This window comes from Tinamus guttatus, unplaced genomic scaffold (assembly GCF_059628265.1).
Source record: "Tinamus guttatus ecotype Peru unplaced genomic scaffold, ASM5962826v1 Tinamus_guttatus_pri_ptg000035l, whole genome shotgun sequence".
Lineage (NCBI taxonomy): Eukaryota > Metazoa > Chordata > Aves > Tinamiformes > Tinamidae > Tinamus > Tinamus guttatus.
Genome location: NW_028288569.1, coordinates 8,566,510 through 8,579,751, shown reverse-complemented (window position 1 = coordinate 8,579,751; position 13,242 = coordinate 8,566,510). Strand labels below are relative to the sequence as shown.

Sequence of the window (13,242 nt, the reverse complement as noted above, 5' to 3'; positions counted from 1 at the left end):
GTTATCTCATCAGCTGCTACTGTTGTCTCCGTTATGGCGATGCTGCTGGCGTGGAAGCGAGGGTGCACTCACAGGCCGCTCCGTGGTGGCCTCAGATTCATGCTCTATAGCGTGGCTTTTGTGGTCCCTGCCCCGCACTGTCGGGCGGACTTTTCTGAGGATTAATACGCTTCGAGACGTACGCTTATGGATCTGCATATGCACATGTAGAGGGTGTGTCCTTTCGTTGCCTGCCTGCCAACCCTACCGCCAGGGTTTTATCAGAGTTGATGATGATACCTTCCACCAGTAATTTAACTTGCGGTGACTTGTGATGCTGGTGAATGGGTTGACAGCAATGCTGCTTGTCCTGTGAAGGCCAGCGCCCAAGGATCTGTAAAGCTGGAGGTGAAGCTTACAGGGGTCTAACTAGACAAAATGTCAGTCCCCAGGGCCCTTAGGTGTCCTTCCTTTGTCCTACTGTCCAGCAGCTGTAGGAGTCACCGACTCATAGCCCTGAGGCTGTTTCAGTGAGATATGGTGGATGTGAATGTAGCCCTGAGAAGGAAGGTGCAAGATTTTAAGCTATTTTTCATAATCTTTGAGAAATATGACTGTGGTGACTGAATAGACACTGGTCATTGTAATTCATGAGATGAATGTCTGAGGTTTTGCAAAATATTGATTTTTTGCTCTATTGCTTCTTTGCCTCTTAAAATGCCTCAGTGCTTCTGGTGGATCTGTGTCTATCAGCTCTACCTCTTCTTCCCACCTAAGGAGAAAAATGGATGTTTTCCATTTTATCTTTATTTTCAATCAGAGCAACGTGGGACTTGCCTTATGCCTGTTTTTAGAATATGTGAATATTTTTTTCCTAATTGACCTAAGCACTGGGAAGGAGTTCATGAGCTTTAACACTTTGTTACCTGGGCACTATAACCTGAATGGCAAGACGTAACCTTAGTATAGCATGGGCTGGCTTACAGACTCTCACTGCTGCTGTGCAGCTCATGGTGAGTTTGTGTGTGCAGAAGAAAAGGCAAGGGAGAAGGTGCTGTACAGGCACCCCTCTGTGCCTTCTGTGTGTGTGCTGGTTAAAGTTTATTCCAGTTGGAGCCTGAAGCAGCAGTTTTGGTTTATGACTTGGTTTCTTTAATGCCTTAGTGGATTCACAGCACCTGGGTGGGAAAGTCTTTTTTTTTTTTTTTTTCCTGGCTGGGACAGGTATAGTTTTTATCATCCATGTGATTTTCAGGGTTCTTACGGCATTCTTACGGCACGAGATAAATGATTAATCACTTTAGGATGTGCTGTATGAGGTCCAGGGAGTCCTTTCAGGCTGGCTGTTCAGGGGAAAGCTCTCCCCAAAACCTCACTGTGTTTGCAGTCTGGCTTGTAAATTGTTGTGGGGCTCAGCTGTGTTGATGTTCACACAGGTAAGCTTAACTGCCTTATTCTGAAACAGAAACTTGAAACCACTTATGTATACTCCTTTCTTTACCACTAAAACAAAAATCTGAAGCAATGAAACACTAGCTGATAAGCTGTCCAGGGAGAAGGATAACAAGTGCATATCCTGCCCATTGGGTGTCTTGGCCAGATGGCATTTGCTGCAAGGGGTGAGGATTGGGTGTGTGATACATCAAGTAAGCAAACAAAGCAGCTCAATTTTAATCATGTATTTTCACACAGAACAAATTTGGGAGGAACAACCCAGTCTTTTAAAAGCAAGTTTAAAAAAACAATCCACTAATGAATTGCAGCAATAACAAAATGGTGCTTCTACCAATGTCATGAAATTGTGGCAAATGTAATACAGAGTGGCATGCTACACTCTATATGTATGCAAGCCTATTGATGTATGGAAGCTAAACCTGGAAGTTGTTTAAGTTTTTATGTTGCACTGTTACTGTAGTGATGAATTGACTGTAGAGTCTCACTTAATCTATACATAGAGTGATTGACTGTCTAGTGAATACACTGGCATTGTTCATAGGACCCCTTCAACTTGGTTCTGATTGAATAGTATTTTGTTAAATAAAAATATTTTATGAGATTTCCTCTGTGGCCGTTGTTTGTTTTTTATTTTGATACCTTGCAAATCTGGAGCACTGCTGGGGCAGGGAGATAACACATGTATCTCTCTTGCATAAAAGGAAAAAACACAGGATGGATAAACAAGGCAAAAAAGAACCAAGTCTTAAGAAAGAAAAAAAAAAAAAAGGCTGTGGCTGTTGATTGCTTTGTGTAGCTTTGCAGAACACTGTTAAAGAAGAGGTGAAGTTTCAGTGACGTGAAAATAGTAGCCAGGTACGTGGGAAGGCACAAAGTAGTTCTGGGGGTGTCTTTGCATCTGGCAATAAAGAGTGGTTCTCAAACCAGCAGTATACAAAGATGGTTAGATGTCAAGATTTTCTAAATATGTTAATTTCCCAAAGGACCCGCCTTATAAACATATCTGTAGCAAAGCTACAACACATTTAGTAAACTTTGTAGCTTCATCTACATCCTGTTTTAGAAATCAGAAATCTTTTAGATTTAGAAAATTTAGAAATCTGTGTTCGTGTATGGAACAATTACATGCGACAAATGCTGCTTCTACAGAGGAGATGGGGGGGGTGTTGACTCTCGATAATAAATATCAACAAACTGTAGAAAATAAGTTGCAATATGGGCAACCCCTTTCTCATTCCTCCTCCCGCCCCCATTATCATCAATCCACCATTATTTCTACCCTGCACCTCAATCTTGTCTCAGAAAATAGGGCTGTTGCTTTACCAGATTGCTCTGCCAGATGTTGGATTACTCTTAATTTGGGGCTCTTGTCTCATCTGCTGAGCACTGCTGCCATCCAGGGGCTTCTTGACTATGCAAGGATTAAAATCACTCTACAAAGCAGGAGGGCTTTGTAGGAGAGATGTAATGTTACCATTGAAGACTGGCACGAGCGTCTAATCTCTGCGGTGCTGCTCAAAGGGGCTGCACGGAGAATCCTGTGCCAGCTCTTGCTGCCGGGAGAAGAAGGTCTCCATGAGCCGTGGTGCCGCTCCTCGCTCCTCCCATCGCGCGCTCCACGCGGGCAGCGAGCGCTGACGAGGGAGGCGCAGCCCCCGTGGAGCAGCCTGGCTCCTGCGTGGCGATCCAGCGTGCGGCCTGTCTTGAAGGAGAGGGGATAGATGCGCCGCGCGGCAGGGGCGTCTCCCCGGGATGCTGCGGGCTGCTCGAGGTGAGTGTTACAGCTGGATCCGTGTAAACTGCGGAGGGATGCTATACTGATGTCCTGAACTTTGTCATAGGATATTTGTCAGGGGGAGAGGCCGGCGATGGTCTTTTTTTTCTTTCTTTCTTTCTTTCTTTTTTTATCCACAATTATTATGTGCAGCTCTCTCACAGGTAGCAACACTTGAAATCCTAGGTTTACCATTAAATAGGTTAACAAGCACAGTCGTGCATTTAGACTGAACTGGAAATATCATGAAATTATTATTATTATTATCAAACACTATAGCTTGGTCTTGCAGCACCAGGCTCCACTTCTCATGCTACAGGGAAATAGGATTTATTACAAGTGGAAGAGAGCACCTCTTTTGAATGAAAGCGATGGTAGTGACTCGTAAAACGGAATATGGTCTTACAGTAAAAGCACAGCATAAGGAGAAGTGGGGATGGCATCAAAGCTTAGCTCGTTTTAGCCTGCTCTGAAGTCGGCAAAGCCTGGGAGGTTGGGTAAATCTGAATTTCAGTGTTTAGTCTTTAAACATGTGATAAATATGTGACCTTGGGTGAGTTGGGCCGGAGATGTTGCCAGCAGGTGCCGTGTTCCCTTGGTACATATCAAAGGGAGTTCTTCCACCTCTCCAAAAACAGCATTTCTCCCTCTCGCTGTAGGATTGGAAGAAACCCCGAGGTCACAGAGAGCAGACCGCAGGAACTGTTAGCGGCCACCACATCGCAGAGCCCTGTGTAACCTTGCTGAGCTGTGCCTGGGAATGGTTTCGTTATTTGCCGCTTACTCCTTCGAGTGAAAGGTTAGTTCCAGCCTCGCTGCCCGGAGAGTCTGAAGGCTTCAGTGTCCAGGCTAAACTTACTTAGGGCTGGTTTCTGTCCATATTGTCTTCACTTAACGTTAATGTTGCAATGCAGTGGGCACTCTGCCCCATGAGATGGGCAGTCTTCTGACTGCCAGAGTCTTCCCACTGAAAATTGCATTTTTTTTTGTGCTAGGAGCCTTTCACAAATGGCCAGAGAGATTAACCCGCTGTTCAAATATTGCTTCTGCTTTGTTAAAGGAAGGTGGTGGAGCTTTCTGCCCTTCACCAGGCATGATAGGAGCTTAGCAACAACAGCTCCCGCTTAATGCGGCTGATAACGTGCGCCGCGCTTTGCAGGAAGGCCGTAATGAGCGGCTTACTTTCGTGGCCGACCGACTTGTCATGCAGCTCCTTTTCAGCACAGAGGTACTGTGTGTACAACCTCGGCGCATTATTTGATTTTTTTTCTTTTTTTCTTTGTTTCCTAGAGGTCTTTGTATCCCTTGCTCACTTGCTGTAGCGAGTATAGAGCATTTCCATTCGACTTCCATTGTCATGTGTGTGTCAGTTCCTTGAAGCAGTTCGGTTATTTATTTAGTGATTTTTTTTTATTATTAATATTATATATATATATATATAAATTTATAATTGTTTTTACATTTCAAAGTCCTGGAATGTGAGGCATGATTAATGCAGAGAGGGGGAAGCCTTCTGAGGGGGGAAAAGAAAAATCTGTTGAATAAAAGCGCCTGTTTTGACACTCGTAGCTCTGAGCTCATCAGCCCCAACCTGCTCAGACTGCTCGTTATCAACGAGACCTGAATAATACAACACAGGAGCGGCTGACACGCCAGCCGCGACATGAAGAGCTGCCGGCGCCAAACAAATGCATAATTGAATGATATCAAAGCATATCTTCACAAGAAAGAACTAAGTGAAACGTTTAAATCACTAGTAGCAATCTGGAGCGCATGCGGATGTGCTGGTGCAGATCACTGCAGCCAGGGGTGCGACCATTAGTGATTTTGGGGTCATGTTTGAAAATTTTCTACCTCTTGAGAACCAACGGTCTTGGGACCCGAGCAACGGCCGCGAGGCCCCGCCCTGTCTCCAGGGCAACGGGCCCGCGCCGCCGTTGCCTGGGCGACGGCGGCGGGCGCAGTTTGGCCCTCGGGGGCCGCCGTCGGCGGTGACCGTTGCTGCAGGAAGGTGAGCCGCGGCGGGGGGGGAGGGGCGGGGCCCCGCCGTTGCCCGGGCGACGCCGCCGGAGCCGTTTTGCCGCCGTTTCGCGTTGCGTTGCGTTGCGTTGCGTGCGGCGCCGTTTAGTGCCCCGCAGCGCGACGGAAGCGCCGCTGCGTGCGCCCAGGGAGGGAGCCGCGTGCGAGGGCCGCTTCAACGGGCAAACGGGCAGGAGCCGCCGCTCTGGGACCCGGGAGCCGCGGGACGCCCGTAGGTCATGGCCTTGTGCTTGAGCTGGGGCCCTGAGGCGCAGGTGTAGCTCCCCGCTGTGAAACTGTGCAGTTGGGAGGCTTTTATATATATATGCATATATATATATATATATACACACTTACTTGTATATAAATATATATATACACAGATTTATATACACATATATATATTTGGTATGAAGAGACAATGCCAAGGATAGTGTGCTTTTTTTTTCTTTTTTTTTTTTTTTTACTAACTGTGCGCAGTGTGCGTGGATATCAGCATATAGGCAAGTGGAAGTGTTACTACACTGGCAGAAGAATTCATGGTGACAACATATATCTCTGCACCCCCCCCTTCTCCTCCTTCCTGCCCCTGCCAATTTAATATAAGCAGGTATAAACCAAAATGTAAGGTTTTCTGAATAGCTTTGGCTGCCGTCGAAGTACAAGACTTTTATTGTGTGAGAAACTCAATAGAATAGGAACTAATTCAAGGTGTCTTCTGGATTGAGGTCCTTAAACCAAAAATATCTCTGGCTATGATGGCATTATGGTACAGTAGTTACATTGGGTTTATGCTGCTGTCTTTCTCTATATATTGAATGAATGAATTGTGCTCAGTATTTGTGGTGAATGCCACATACTAGCATGAACCTGTTTTGTTAGGGGTGCAATTCAGCTTCAGAGGGCAGTTACAGAGTGTAATTGCTTCCTGTAATTAAAAGACAGATAAGGAGGAGTCATTCTTTTTTGTTGAGGATGTGGTGGAGCAAAGTAATCTCCATTAAAGACCTAGGTAGGTAACAGCACTCAGCACATACATATTCGTGAAAAGAACTTCAAATAAATAAATAAATAAATAAATAGTGATAAATTTCTGGGGATAGAATGATGTGGATAGCCAGAGTTTGTCCAAACAAACCCTGGACGTTTCACATGGGAGAGGCCTAGTGTGTATAGATGATTCCTGTGGCAAGTGGTGGCTAAAAAGAAACTGGAAGTTAGGAAGAGGGAGAATTGCCCACTTTCCTTGAACAAAACAGTGATGAAACAGACAGTTTTTTTTATTCTGGAGTTGCAAAATGCTTACACAGGTGGGACGTCCAGATGCAGCCTGTCTTGTCTGCAATGGCAGAGTGGATCAGACAGTGAGGACATAAGGAGCAACAGCCATTGCTGGGTGTTCCAGGCCATCCTGGGTCAGGGTTAATCTTTAGATCCCATATTATGTTGCCATATGCTGATGTTCAGCACTACAGTTGTAGTGCACTGTAAATCAGACAGACTTATTCTGTAGGAGAGACATGGAGAGGTGGCAAATCCCAGCATACAGCAGAAGGTGCAAAGAGAAGAGGAATTTCTGAATAATCCACGTTTCCCGCTTTTATGTTGCATCTGCAAACAGTGACAAACAGAATAGGGAAGGAAGGATGTGTGGTAAAGCTGCAGAAAGGGCAGCATCCAGCTGTGTAGTCGGTGCTTCTCTTTATGTCTTTAACCTTTTCTTGCCTTTAGATGCAGAGAGATGCCCTCAGTTGAAAGAAGTGGGCAGAGGGTGTTAGGCCAGGCAGTCAGCCTGGACCTCCAGGCACTGGCATTTAAGCAGTTTTTTCGGGAGCTATTGGTACCTGTGTGCTGGCCAGTCCAAATATTACAGAAAAGATTTTTTTTTTTTTTTTTTTAATAATGACTCCAGTTCTGTCATAGATGTGGCTGTATCCAGCCTGATAACTGGGTGTTGAGTATTTCTCACTTTTGTCCTCTTTGGAATTTCAAACTGCAACTGATTCCTTTTTCCAGCGGTCTTAACTGTTTTCTGTGTGAAACTTCTTTCCTTTTTTTTCTTCTAATATTGATGCAGATAATATAATTTGAAGGCCAGCTGCTTGTAAGTGTTCAGTGATTCTAGCAAAACGGTTCTGTCATGAGTCTCATGAAAGTCTTCTCCTGATGGGAAACTTTCTCCTAATTTAACATACCATTAGCTACAGCAGGGATCTTCTAGGGCCTATGCATCGCATAACTTTGTAATATGACTTTGCACAAGTTATGATTTGTTTAGAGGAAGGTGGATCAGGCAAACATTAAGCAACAGTGGAAGACAGGGCTGAGAGCAATGGAAGCTTTTGCTACTTCTAATAAACATAGAAGAATGAAGCACAGGACTTCGAGTCATGAGATCACGAGTTCTAGTCTTAACTTTAAATGACCTGGGTTTGCTTTGTCTCAAGTCTCCACTAAGGAGCTTGGAGCAGGTAGGGTAAAAACAATTCATGTTTATAAACCATTTGTGAGTCTTAATTCAGAAGTTCTGTGGTGGCAATATTTAAATAGTAATGTTGCTTCTGCCCTCAGGTTTTGTGTGGGCATTGCGAGAGATAGCAATGCTGTATTTTTGTATGTCACTGGTGTCTTAAAATGAGCCTTTTTCTTCTTTTGTAGTATTATTTTAATACATCACCAAAATGAGTGAAAGGAGGGACCAAGGTGATCCAGCAGATGTGGAAGATATAACAGAAAGTGTAGAGTATGAGGATGACTTTGAAAAAGACCTTGAGTGGCTAATTAATGAAGAAGAAAAAGAAAACCCTGGTGAAAGAGAGGTACTGTTAAATTAAATGCTAATTGTTTTATTTAAAAGACCAATATAATGATACTTAGAATTGTAAGGTAAAATTCAATGTGACTTGAAATATGGTTTGAAATGTATGTGGACAGTCACTAAATTCCAACCTGGAGGGTTATTTGGAACTGTAGTGAAAAATAGTTCAGTGAACAGGTCACTTTGGTTATGGTTGTCTCAACTCAGAAAATTAATTGTTCATTGGAAAGTATGTATTTGGTTCAAAAATATTTCTGCTTCTAGTGTGGATTCCTTTAAGTGTTTGTGCACTTTGCATTGCTGTGTTTTCCTCTTGTCACAGATGACTTTACAGCTGAAGCTGTAGTTTGTTAAACTTTGTGTAAATGGGAATATGGAGAAACTGCAAAAGAGCTATTAGTGCCAAAAAGGCACTAATATTGTGATATTAACTGTATCTGATAGCCTGCTTTAGCATTAGTAAAATCAGTTGTGCTGTTCTCTCTCTCTTGTGCTTTTCTGTCTACTTCTCTGATGATGCTGTTTGTTGAGAGAATAGACTGGGAGAGTTATTTTTATTTTTTTAGAATCCTGAACAAAATGCAGAGGATATTGACACAATTACTGATAAAGTTGTGGAAGACTTTGAGGATGAGGAAAACAGTGAGGAAAGAGAAGAAAATACAGATAAGCATTCTGGGGCAAATGTAGATGTGAAAGTGAGTCTGCCCAGTGAAGAACCTTTGATATCCGCGTCTAATGCTAAAGAGGGGGACCATGTATCTGACTCTGATAGTGAGTGCTCTATCGAGGAGTCCAAGCTCGAAGATGAAAAGGACCTCGATGAGGAAGAGGATGAAGAAATAAAGCGCTACATCTTGGAAAAGATTGAAGAAGCCAACAAACTGCTGGAGAATCAGGCTCCTGTGGATGAGAATAGAGAACGGAAATTAAAATTTAAGGACACATTAGTAGATCTTGAGGTTCCTCCTCTAGAAGACACAGATGTTTATAAAGCTGATCTTGCAGGAGGAGATGATGTTTCAAATAGGCTATCTCAGCTGCATATTTCTAATGATATGGGAAAGGAAAGCACATTGCTTTCACTAGATACTGGCAAGGATGAGGAACAGAAGGATGGGAAGATCTTAGTGGAAAAAGATGGAAAGTTCGAACTCTTGAGTTTACGTGATATTGAAAGCCAGGGCTTTTTGCCCCCAATCAGTGTTTCTTTCACTGATATTGAGACTCAACATATGTCTCCCAAATCTTCACACCACAGTTCTTGTAGCACTGTTGCTCGAATGAAGGAAGCGCCTCCTGTAGTAGGAGCAGGAGTACAGTCTTCCTCTGCTGCTGAAGAGGAGTGTGTGTACTTCCCTAAGCCTCCTTCTAAGCCTAAATGTCGTCCAAATTCTGCCATCAGTGCTGCGAGAAATCTGGGAAAACGGAAGACTCCCCAGAGAGCGCAGTCTGCAAACGCACCTGCAAGAAATTCCACTTACTGCCTTTCTCCCAGGCAAAAAGAGCTGCGGAAGCAGCTAGAGCAAAGGAAGGAGAAACTGAGGAAAGAGGTAAGGATATGGAGGCACTGGGCAGGTCACAGTGACCATCACACTTCTCTGTTTCACAGAGCCCTGTGTTCAGAATGTTTATGTAATTGGAACATGTCCTTCATAAATATGCCACCCTCTGCCATACTGTACTTACTGCTCTTGCTGTGTAAGCTCCATCACAGCGCCACGGTTCACAGGAACCTCTTAAGCACATGACACTGCTTCTCTGCTGCCTACACTGCCGCACAGCAGGGTTGTGCTGACCATAGTAGCTTACTGTGTATACTGTGACTTGTTCTGCTATTTAAGATATTGAAGATTTTCTACTAGTTTTTAAAAGCAGGATCAGAAGCTCTACATGAAAACAATAGTGGTTGCACTCTGGTCCTGAATGTTCATTCAAGACAAGGTAGGCAGTTCAGATTCTGGACAAACCATTCGCACTTCTCTGGGATTCTAGTTAGTTGTTTTCAACATAAGCTAAAGAGCTTGAAAGGCTACCTTCTCTCAAGAAAGGTAGGTCAAGCCTGCTTTATTTGAAAAGTTTGCTGAGAATATGGATTGATTGCATTATGGATTTCCTAGGCAGGAATCATTTCGGGAGATTCTGTGTTTTTTTTTTTTTTTTTCCTCCAGTAGAGTAAAAGTGGTAAATTTGGAGAATGCAGTCTGAAAGTTGCATATAGATGAGTATCATCTATTTGAGAGCAGAGTAGATTTCTTTGTGTTGAAATTAATGAGGATTATAGTTTTGTGCCAGAGAGAATCAAAACTTGGTAAAATGTTCTGATGTCTTTCTGAAGCATCATTTGAAGTCTTTTCACCTATACATAAGCATTTGTCATTAGTCAAAATGTGATTAATACTTGCAAAGTTTTCATTAATTTTGCAAAACTAGATTCATTTTGTAAGCCTGAGGAAAGTGATTCTGGGATTCTGTGGCAGTATTAAGCTATTAGTGCCTCCACAACTACGACCTCACATCCAGAAAAATGCTCCTATTTATAATCTTGTTATAACTAGCTATAAACTAGTGCCTGCAGTCCATAGATAGCTAATAATTCTGTAGGGTTTAGTGGTCTTGCAAGCCTGTGATGTTTCCTGTTTTCAGAATGGGTTGGTTTAAGCTATTTTAAGCCATTGAGAGCTGTTGAACGGATATTATTTTAAAGTCTTGAGGTGTTTCTGCCTAAATGTCTGAGACATGAAATGAATCATGGAAATGGAGGTAATCCCATGTGCGTGCACGCACACACACACACACACACACAAAAAAAAAAAAAGGTCAGACTCAAAGCATCTGACTGTAACCTGAACTGGAGAAGTGTTCAGGCCAGCTTTTTCCTGCAGATATTTGATGCATTCTTTTGAGTATTTCGGTTTCACTGGCATCTTTTTTATGTGTCAGGTAAAGTTCAAACAACTTACTGCTATTGTGACAGTTGAAGGCCTGTGTAGATTATTTTAAAAATTAGGATTTTTATTCACTCTTTTAATTTCATTCAAGGAAGAAGAACGGAAAAGAGAACAAGAAGAACAGAAGAAAAGAGAGAACGAGGTGGTTTTTAGAGCTTGGTTACAGAAGAAGAAAGAACAAGTACAAGAAGAAAAGCGCATTCGACGTGCAAAGGAACTAGAAGACTTGAACAGCAAAGTGAGAGCTCTCATGTAGAAATGTGATTTATAGTGCTCTGGTTAAATAGAAAGCAAAACAAATTCCTAGACCATGTGCTTAGATAAGCATGTGAAAATTCACACTGATGAGAAATATTTTTTTGTTAAATTGTTGAAACTGAACAGCTAGATGCATTTTCATGTTCAGGGTTATTCTGCCTGGCGGGGTGGCTTGTGTCATACAAGTTATATACATGAACTTAGTAGCCATAACATTGCTTGTAGAAGACACAGTGATACTGTCTGTCAGCAGTAGAATGACTTCGTTGGGCCCTGGAGTGAACAACGAGCAAGGGAGCCCTGTGAAGTTTGTTCCTTATCCTGGGAGCTGGTTGGTAGACAGGTTGATGCGTGTGACTTGATCAGAAGTTTAAGATTCAGACACACTATTCTGTAGTTCCTGGATCTTGCAGTGATGGGGTCGAATAACTAGATTTAGTATTTCTTCAAAACTGCTTTGAATGCTTGTTCACATATACATTCCATGATAGACTAACACATGGTCTAGTTTGCTTATAAAGCATGTTTCCTAGTTGTAGACAGGGGAAGTTCAAAAACTTGTTGATAAAAAGGTCACTTAATCGTAAGTTTTGTGTATGTCTTTTATTTGAACAGGAGAGTAGCAGGAATCCAGAAGAAGCCTTCAAGTTATGGCTGAAAAAGAAGCACCGAGAACGTATAAAAGAAAAACAGATAGAAATTTTGAGACGCCAAGCGGAGGGCATGACCTTTTTTCCAAGAACAGAGGAATGCAACAGAGCCTTTAAAGAGTGAGTATGGTCACTCTTAGGGAACCAGACTGTTTGAATAATGTGTAGTCCATCATCGGCTTAACTGGAATCAATTTAGAATGTAGTCATTTTACAGTATATTGTTACTGCTTAAGCCCTTAATAACTTTCTGCTTGATTAGACCCTTGTAAGCTTACACCCTAGCAAACATATAGTTCCTTGGTGCTGTCTATCCCATGTTGTGAAATTACTTGTCAAGGTTTGAGCCGATCTAATGGATTTTAGCTTGTGCTGAAAAGGGGAGCTCCTCTCCTATCCATTTTCGCCTGTTTGGGAGAAGAGTTGTGCTGGTTCAGTTCATTCAGCAGGCAAAAAACTAATCTGACACCATGCTTGTTTATTTTTTCTTTTTTCTTGAGTCTGTGGCTCCACAAAAGCAGGAGGGGAAAGGTGGGTACAGAACCAGGAGTTTTGGGACAGAAAACCTCTTAGGCTGGCTCAGCCTTGGCATATAAGCTGTATCCTGCAGGATACAGTGACTCTGGTGATCATCTGGTAGTTGAATTGTTAGTGGAATGGAGATGGGTGTCCTTTGAAGGGATGAGATGAAAGTTTTGTTTTTCATTGTCAGTATTGCTAGTTGTCTTTTATCCCTCTTCCACAGATGGCTAAAAAGAAAGAGAGAAGAAAAACGAGCCGAAGAGCTGGCAGCTAAAGAGCGAGTAAGGCAGCTCAGGTTAGAAGCCCGAAGAGCGAAACAGCTGCAGAACATCCGCTGCATTAGTTCAGAACCTAAATCCTTTCGCTTCACAGATCATTACAGCTGAAGGTTTGATGTAACCACAGACTTTGTGGCAACTTTTTTACTTCTTAGGGCTTGAGCTTTTGCTCTTTACAACTACTGCCCTTTTGTGGTATTTTGAAGCTTTTAAGCAAGTTAATAATTCTTTTCACTGACAATGAATAAATGCTACCTATTTATTTGTATATTTTTTTGTTGAAAAGCCTGCTTTTATTGATAACTCAGGGATATTCTTGGTTTGATAAAATCTAAAGGAGAGATCAATATGCAAGGGTGGTCAATATGAATTCCTGTTTTTAAGAAGCACTTTATAACAAACTCCACCGCAATTCCTGGATGCAGGCTCTTATGTAAAGTATTGAATTTTTGTGGGATTAATAGTGCTGTTTGCTTCTGCTTGTGAAAACTGCACCTCGTGTCCTGCCCTTGGAGTATGCCATTTCCTGAGGCTTTGA

At 42.6% G+C, this 13,242-nt stretch overlaps 1 protein-coding gene across 2 annotated transcripts; it reads left to right on the top strand.

Moving 5' to 3' along the window:
* Positions 1 to 3,164: 3,164 nt before the first annotated feature.
* On the top strand, positions 3,165 to 12,966 carry CCDC181 (coiled-coil domain containing 181). 2 transcript variants are annotated; one of them, XM_088533980.1, is made up of 7 exons: positions 3,165 to 3,205; positions 3,868 to 4,007; positions 7,886 to 8,046; positions 8,612 to 9,598; positions 11,088 to 11,234; positions 11,870 to 12,024; positions 12,650 to 12,966. In XM_088533980.1, exons 3-7 carry the CDS (start codon positions 7,909 to 7,911, stop codon positions 12,810 to 12,812), a joined length of 1,590 nt encoding a protein of 529 aa, XP_088390106.1. In that variant the 5' UTR covers positions 3,165 to 3,205; positions 3,868 to 4,007; positions 7,886 to 7,908; the 3' UTR covers positions 12,813 to 12,966. The 2 variants fall into 2 exon arrangements, with proteins under 2 accessions (XP_088390106.1, XP_088390114.1); XM_088533988.1 differs by lacking the exons at positions 3,165 to 3,205; positions 3,868 to 4,007 and adding an exon at positions 5,196 to 5,219.
* The last annotated feature ends 276 nt before the right edge of the window (positions 12,967 to 13,242 follow it).

Excerpts from the sequence above, each read along its gene's own strand:
- CCDC181 (XM_088533980.1), top strand. The coding sequence starts at position 7,909 with ATGAGTGAAAGGAGGGACCAAGGTGATCCAGCAGATGTGGAAGATATA. Across the intron at positions 9,599-11,087 it reads AGGAGAAACTGAGGAAAGAG|GAAGAAGAACGGAAAAGAGA; the intron begins GTAAGGATATGG and ends ATTTCATTCAAG. Across the intron at positions 12,025-12,649 it reads TGCAACAGAGCCTTTAAAGA|ATGGCTAAAAAGAAAGAGAG; the intron begins GTGAGTATGGTC and ends CCTCTTCCACAG.